Below are 7,658 nucleotides of genomic sequence, written 5' to 3' on the forward strand. Positions count from 1 at the left end.
ATTATCAAACTATTAACCTAAGTGGCAGGTTTTACCGAATTAAACCAACAAAAATAACTATTTTACCTTTTACAATTTATTGTTTTTTTTTTCACTAAGAAATAATGGCAATATCTGTTATCTATATTAAGGTGTTATATTTTATAACGTGTCTTCTTAATTAACAGATTGCGGATTTTGCGCAAAAAAAAAAAACAGATTGCGGATATGAAGGTTTGGGCATTATTGTTGAAATGAAGTTGTCAAACCGAAGTGAACCGTACAATTCAGTAAAGACGGTTTGAATTTTGGTCTCTGAAGAAATTTTGGATTTAAATCGACAACTGGTTAGTTTCGGTTTGGAACCTTCAAACCGATCGGTTGAAATTATTATTGATCCACATTTTCAAATTCAAATATCAGATTACATTCTTCCCTCTTTCCGCCCCTCTCGCTCTCTCTCTCTCTCGAAGGTGAAGAAGCTATGGGCGTGAAGTATCTGTGGGATGTTTTGGAGCCTTGTAAGAAGACTTTCCCACTCGATCATCTTCAGTGAGTTTATCGCTTCATCTCAATTTCTCTTTAACTTTCTGGGTTTTTTTTTTTTTTAAAAAGACCAAGTCTTGACGAGATCTAATCGCTGTAGAAACAAAAGGGTATGCGTAGATCTCTCTTGTTGGATGGTGGAGTTGCATAAAGTTAACAAATCTTATTGCGCCACCAAAGAAAAAGTTTATCTTCGAGGACTCTTTCACCGTCTCCGAGCCCTAATTGCCCTAAACTGCTCCATCATTTTAGTCTCAGGTAATTCTACCCTCCTGTTGTAAAATTGAAATCAGATTAGCCAATCTGGGATTTTGTTTGTAGCTCAATTTTTTTTCCTTTGGCTGGTGGGTTTGTATCGTTTTCATTGAGAATAGTTGTAGCAGAAGGCATGAGTGATCAAATCTGTTCTGAGTTATTCATAATTTGTTTCTAAAGATTTGATTTTTTTTTAATGGTATTTGATCATATACTTGATTTGTTGCAATGTGGATTGTAATTGTAGATGGTGCAATTCCTGGAATAAAAGTGCCAACTTATAGGCGTCGGTTGAAAGCAAGATTCGAGGTACAATGATGTCAAATTTTATCATTGCATATGATGGCTAAGTTTCTCAGATTATGTTTCGATTTAATGCTTTATTGGTTCAGCCAGGTCGCTGATGATGGCGTTGAACCTGGGAAAGAGACTTCACTCAAAAGAAATATGGGGTCCGAGTTCTCCTGCATCATAAAAGAGGCTAAAGTTATTGCATCAACACTGGGAATACTGTGTTTAGACGGGTAACTTTCCAAGACTGTTCGCCTAGATTGACAATGTGACCTATGGTTTGAGTATTTTGCTCTACTTGTGAGAGGGTTTGCAACTGTAAACATGGACACTTAAGCATCTATGCTCTAGTTTCTTGTTTGACCATATTGTTTTCCCTTCAAATGCAGGATTGAGGAAGCTGAGGCACAATGCGCTCTTCTAAATTCAGAATCCTTATGTGTAAGACACATTTTTCAGCTTTAATCAGTTTCTTGTTCTTCATGCTGTTAACACAATATTCAATAACAACTTATGGTTTTCTTGAAAATCCATAGGACGCCTGTTTTAGCTCTGATTCAGATATCTTCCTTTTTGGTGCAAAGACTGTATACAGGGAAATATGTCTTGGTGAGTGGAGAGAGACACTTTAGCCCTGTTGGTTTCTTTTACTATCTGATAATGGTTGATTGTATTTTATGGCCTAATTAATCTGCCAATGAACTAGGTGACGGAGGTTATGTTGTTTGCTATGATATGGATGACATCAAGAAAAAGCTTGGGCTTGGTCAGAACTCATTGGTAACTTAACGAGACTCTTTAAGTGATTAGCTTTATATACTTAACCCTGATCTTTCGAAGCTGCACCATGTTATTATAAAATGATTTGATTGGTAGAAGCATGACGCCTCTGATATTCCAGCCTATAATGTTTTCTCGATAAACTTAGGCGAGATAGATAGGACTAAGCGTATGAATGGTTCCACTGAAATGTTGTAGCTTTAAGGGCTCAATTCCTTTAGTTGCATCAGTAGACAAGAACTCTCTGTTGACTATTATTCCATACGTTAAAGAACTTTGAGATCTTAGATATGTTCCATCAAATGGTAAGGTTATTCTTACAATGTTTTCTTGGGTGATGTTCCAGATAGCTCTAGCGCTTTTGCTTGGCAGTGACTACTCTCAGGGAGTTCGTGGTCTTCGTCAGGTGTGTTCATGACTCAAGCTTTTGTAAACCTCCATCTATCGGGGTTGTATATTATGCTACTTCCTGTGTGTTTATCAATAGTTGGAATCAAAAGACTTATAAACAAGTTCTTCTATGTACAGGAGAGAGCTTGTGAGCTTGTTAAGTCGATTGGAGAAAATGTTATTCTTCAAAAAGTTGCATCGGAAGGACTTGCCTTTGCGGAAAAACCTAAAAAGTCTAAGAAGCAAGTTAAGCCTTCTGTGTGCAGTAAAAAAGGGACCTTACCTTTGGTGGTTATGAATGGTATTGAAAGCAACAACTTCTTTGTGTTTTGTGATAACATGCTTGGCTTATTCACTTAGTTGATTTTGGTGGTTACCCAAACAGAATGTCTTTTATCATTAAAAATCTCTTTCCGTAATTTCAATTTGTTGTAGGAAAAAATAGTGAACCAGAAGGACTGGAACAGATCAAGCAGGTGATCGATGCGTTCATGAACCCCAAGTGCCACCAAGCAGACTCTAATACAGTTTCCAGGTTAATATTTCTTTCCATTTCTTTGTTGTCAGTCCTGTGATGATAATTCTGCTCCATATTGTATCTATTCTTAGAGCTGGCAAGTACATATACCCATCTTTTGTAGCAACAAGCTTATAACAGGAATATCTGTTAAAAGCCTTGAGATTAGTGCACTTGGAAAAATAGTTGAATTTCTATACAGATTTCGGATGAAGGAAGTGATATAATTTTTATACTGTTCTTTCAGGGCCCTAGCTGAATTCTCTTTCCAACGCACCAAGCTTCAGGAGATATGCCACCAGTTCTTTGAGTGGCCCCCAGAGAAAAAAGGTATTACTTTGGATTTTTACATATTTCTTATTCCTTGTAGGTTGCATTTGCTGACATTGTACAAAACCAATTGTGAAACTAGCGTTTCTTCTTTTTCACTATGTTTCATTTTAGATGAATACATACTTCCTAAAGTTGCTGAAAGAAATCTGAGAAGGTTCGCTATTTTGCAATCAAAAACAACTGAGGTTGAAGTTAATCTTCCTCTCCATAAGGTACCTCTCTCCCCCTCTCAGGCGGGTTTTACGTTAGATTTACTCCAAAACATGAATTCATAAAATCTATATACTGCTCATAGAAGGTTATGATATTGGTAAATATGAAACTTTTGTTTTTGTTTTGAGTTTGGAGATACCAGCAGCTTAAAAGTTAACTGGTTTTCCCTTGCATAAATCAGTTGGAAGTTAACTGGATTTTGTTTAACTCTTGTGAGAAAAAATTCTCTTGCAGCCAGAGAAGTGTCCGGTGTCTGAAATCATAAAGACTCGCAAAGTACAGGGACGAGAATGTTTTGAAGTCTCATGGAATGATCTAGAAGGGTTAGAGACGTCCATTGTTCCTGCAGATCTTGTAGAAAGGTAACGATAATGATCATAGCATGACCTTCACTCATTTACTCAAGACTGGGAATAAAGTTTACGAGAGATCTAAACATCGATCTAGCTCAAGTGATTGACATTGACAAAACATCGATCTAGCTCAAGTGATTGACATTGACTAAACCTGTGTTGTATGGTCTTTAATGCAAAGACATAACGCACTATGAATCAGTAACTGAAATAGTGTCTGAAGTAGTTTGGCTTGGCAATAGAAACTTCATAAAAGAGTAATAGTTTGGTTTCCAGAACGCTGCAAATACTGAATATGGAACGTCAAAACAAAACTTAGTACTAGATCTACTTATGCAGGCAAATAGCTTCGGTTTATGTGACACATAACACCAAATTTGGTTCAGTTTTATGTTCGTGTTCGCTGAAATACTGTTCTCGTTCTGGTTATGCATATTTATCCGACTTGTTTCTTTTCAGGGCTTGTCCTGAGAAGATCATAGAGTTCAAGGAGAAACTGGCAGCAAAGAAGAAGAAACCAAAGCCGAAACAAAAGCAGAAGGAAAGTAGTTCACCGACCAAATCTTCTTCTCTTGCCGAACTCAGGCATTGTATAAGAATAATGTTATGAGACTTCTTTAATCTTTTTATTCTTTGTATTAAGCTCTGCTCTTTCATTTCATCTCCTCCTTTTCTCCGATTCCACCACTGTTCGAATCCCCACCGACTAGTCAGTCTTAGATTAGATCCACGCTCTAGGTTTCTCGTAGCAGGTCTTTCTTCTTCACTCGCTAACCAGCCGTGATGTTTCCTAAAAATACGGTTTTATCGGATATAAGCGCGTGTGGGATCTTCGGCATAATCACCTTCTCGTGCCTCAGTTTCTGGGGTGAGATTGGCAAACGCGGCGGCATCTTCGACCAGGTCCATCCTTATCTCCATTTCACATACATACATACGCCGTCGTACGTCGATTCCTTTGGTTTAGCATCTGCGGTTGACTTTTGTGTTTTTTTTTTTTTTTTCTTTTTCGGTTTCAGAAACTCATACGGAAGTTTGTGCATATAAATATTGGGCTGGTGTTTCTACTTTGCTGGCCTCTGTTCAGGTAATAACGGAATGAAAAGTGTCGATTTTGATAGGACCAATTTCAGCTTTCACCAGTTAAAATCCAAATACTCTTTGATTATTTCAGTTCAGGAATCCAAGGAGCGCTTTTTGCATCTATTGTAACTGGACTCAATATAATAAGGATGCTATTGCTAGGCCTTGGAGTGTACCACGACGAAGGAACCATCAAGTCTATGAGCAGACATGGAGATCGCAGGTACCTCAATCAGAGACATCACATACATGCCTTAGTATTTGAATCTTTAACTATCTCTTAGCTATCTTAGTTTCTATGATCAAGACTCAGTTCTTATTGCTTTGTATCACTTCACAAAGTGTCTATAGCTGCTCTCTGCACCAGGGAACTACTTAAAGGACCTCTTTATTATGCACTGTCCATCACATTGGCCTGTATCGTCTTTTGGAAAACATCCCCAATCTCGATTGCTGTAATATGTAACCTTTGCGCAGGAGATGGTACGTACATACAGTTAGCTTTGGTTATTTGATACAATAATCGATTGAATGATGAATCTTTATACACGCTGTGTTAAAAGGTATGGCTGACATAGTGGGGAGGCGGCTTGGAACAGTGAGGCTTCCTTACAACAGAAACAAATCATTTGCTGGTAGCATTGGAATGGTCACCGCCGGGTTCTTAGCTTCTGTTGGGTATATGTACTACTTTGCTTCATTTGGTTACATCGAGGTTAGCGTGGGAATGATTCTACGGTTTGCCGTCATCTCTATAGCATCAGCTCTTGTGGAATCACTCCCCATAAGCACCCAAATTGACGACAATCTCACCATCTCCTTAACCTCTGCATTGGTCGGTATTCTACTCTTCTAATAGTACCCTCCTCTCTTTGTTCTTCTGTATCATCAAATAAAAATAAAGGGTCGAAGCTTGATTGCCCTGTGGTGTGGAGGTAAAATTGCTGCATTCAGAATCCCCATCTTCTTCTTGTATATGTACGTATTAGTGAATAATCTCATATTGTTGTTGTCTATGGATCGTAATTTTCAGCTGCTAGGTACAATGTTGTAATGTTCTATCCATTAGTGAGAAATATGACTAATACATATGGAGCTTTCTAGCTCTCTCTAGAAGAAAGTTTCCATGGAGCTTTGACGACCAAAAAAAGAGCACATCATTTTTTTCTGCAATGTGATTAAAAAATGATAGGAAGGTTTCAACTGGATGCATACATACATCACCAGTGAACAATTCTTTTTATATGCATGCATGATGACAAATCAAAATGTACCACTAAAATGAGAGACTCTTTCCAAGGAAGACACTTGTCAAAAAATATATATATATATATATATATATATCTTTTGTTAAAGGTCAATAATTGATTTTTGGAGAGGTGTATATTACTAATTAGTTGTTGTTGATCACAATTGTGAATAATCAGAATCAGAGACTCTTCTATTAAAACATGTACAAAAAGAAAGCGTTGTTGATCACAATTATGAATAATCAGAAAAGAAAAAGAAAACATCTCTACAAATGACTATGTTATATAATCGAAAATTCAAATATTAAAAAAAAAAAAACTTGTTTGGTAGACAACAAACAAAAATGAAATAGAAATGAGAAAACTCGTGATTGGTTCACGAATTTTTAATAAATTGTTGACTAAAAATTACTTTGCGCAACGTGGGATTACATAAGCCTGGTAGGCGAGCTTATTTATAAGTTTAAGCAAACTATAGTATATGTTTTGTCACTTTCATAATCCTTTTTTTATAATATAAGATATTTTAGAAAAACTTTTTTTGTTTTATAATATAAGATGTTTTTAAGTTTTTATACTATTTTTAGATTAGTTTAATATTTTCTATTATGCAGTCTTGTTTATGATTGGTTAAATATTTTTAAATAGTAATTTCTTAATCTACATGTTTCACTAAAACATCTTATATTTTGAAACGAATGGAGTATATAACAGCTTGTTTCGGCATATGAGGAACAAGTTGTGAACCCTGCAGTTCGTTGGTGATGGGAGATACGCATACGATCTCCTTCTTTGGCTTGCTTCTCAACAAATCCCATCAATTTTTCTGGTCTCTTTTTAAAGACTAATCTGCTTTCCCATTCAAACTAATGTTGCAAATGATGCAAAAACGCTATTTTCTTTGAATCTAATTTAATATTATTTTCAAAAAAAATAGAACCACTTCTCTTTCAATTAAACTTTCTTTGATCGAGAAGAACAAAACCAAAATTATAAACCTTTTACAATCACAATTTGATATTTTTGTCAATTTCTATCCGCAAATGGAGGCAAAGAGTTGACTCCAAACAAATACTTGTTTTATGTCTTCAATAATGATTTTTTTTTCTTGTTAATGCATATAACAAATTATATTCGACGATAGATCCTTGAATCCTTCAATGATAATTTATATTTCACAATAGACATACGTAAACCATAGCTATAAGTCTATAACTATATGTTAATAAAGCTTTAGTACTTAATTTTATTTTTAAAATTACACGAAGTGATAGCTCTAACGGACCAAAAATCTACAAATGATTTGCAAGATAGTTAATAACACTTCTTCTATTTTTACACAATTCAAAAAAAAAAAAAAACTCGATAAAAAGTGGTTGACGAAAACAGAATAATGTTAGGAATGAGTTATATTAAAAGATCACAAAATTGACTAGTTCTAGTTTTAATTTAACTGTTATAATTATTTTCTTAAGCTCAGCAGAATAATATATTAATTAAGCCACTTCAATTGAATTGAAGGATTACACAAGTTTGCTATTTTTTTTTTCTGTTTCATGACAACATAATGCTTTGATAGAATTTTGTTCTGTCAAAATTGTCGGTGGATTTTACAAAAAGGATGCTTGTTAGTTTTACTCTGTGACAAACTGTTATTAAAATGTGTAT

General features: G+C 35.4%; 2 protein-coding genes across 3 annotated transcripts; both read left to right on the top strand.

Annotated features, from left to right (window-relative positions):
* Positions 423-4,287, top strand: LOC104780713 (flap endonuclease GEN-like 2). 2 transcript variants are annotated; one of them, XM_010505233.2, is made up of 14 exons: positions 423-531; positions 626-783; positions 1,028-1,089; positions 1,177-1,304; positions 1,461-1,512; positions 1,608-1,680; positions 1,778-1,851; positions 2,198-2,257; positions 2,380-2,542; positions 2,677-2,776; positions 3,006-3,088; positions 3,203-3,303; positions 3,539-3,666; positions 4,117-4,287. In XM_010505233.2, the coding sequence occupies exons 1-14, from the start codon at positions 464-466 to the stop codon at positions 4,265-4,267; spliced, it is 1,401 nt and encodes a 466-aa protein (XP_010503535.1). In that variant the 5' UTR covers positions 423-463; the 3' UTR covers positions 4,268-4,287. The 2 variants fall into 2 exon arrangements, with proteins under 2 accessions (XP_010503535.1, XP_010503536.1); XM_010505234.2 differs by lacking the exon at positions 423-531 and having other exon boundaries at positions 761-783; positions 1,173-1,304.
* LOC104780712 (farnesol kinase, chloroplastic-like) lies at positions 4,125-5,913 on the top strand. Its single transcript, XM_010505232.1, has 5 exons — positions 4,125-4,560; positions 4,677-4,744; positions 4,832-4,963; positions 5,108-5,223; positions 5,304-5,913. Exons 1-5 carry the CDS (start codon positions 4,441-4,443, stop codon positions 5,594-5,596), a joined length of 729 nt encoding a protein of 242 aa, XP_010503534.1. The 5' UTR covers positions 4,125-4,440; the 3' UTR covers positions 5,597-5,913.

This window comes from Camelina sativa, chromosome 4, assembly GCF_000633955.1.
Source record: "Camelina sativa cultivar DH55 chromosome 4, Cs, whole genome shotgun sequence".
NCBI classification, from domain to species: domain Eukaryota; kingdom Viridiplantae; phylum Streptophyta; class Magnoliopsida; order Brassicales; family Brassicaceae; genus Camelina; species Camelina sativa.

Coding starts and splice junctions, on each gene's coding strand:
- LOC104780713 (XM_010505233.2), top strand. CDS start 464: ATGGGCGTGAAGTATCTGTGGGATGTTTTGGAGCCTTGTAAGAAGACT. Junction 1,513..1,607: donor TAAATTCAGAATCCTTATGT/GTAAGACACATT, acceptor GAAAATCCATAG/GACGCCTGTTTTAGCTCTGA. Junction 1,852..2,197: donor GGCTTGGTCAGAACTCATTG/GTAACTTAACGA, acceptor GTGATGTTCCAG/ATAGCTCTAGCGCTTTTGCT.
- LOC104780712 (XM_010505232.1), top strand. CDS start 4,441: ATGTTTCCTAAAAATACGGTTTTATCGGATATAAGCGCGTGTGGGATC. Junction 4,561..4,676: donor GCGGCGGCATCTTCGACCAG/GTCCATCCTTAT, acceptor TTTCGGTTTCAG/AAACTCATACGGAAGTTTGT. Junction 4,745..4,831: donor CTTTGCTGGCCTCTGTTCAG/GTAATAACGGAA, acceptor TGATTATTTCAG/TTCAGGAATCCAAGGAGCGC.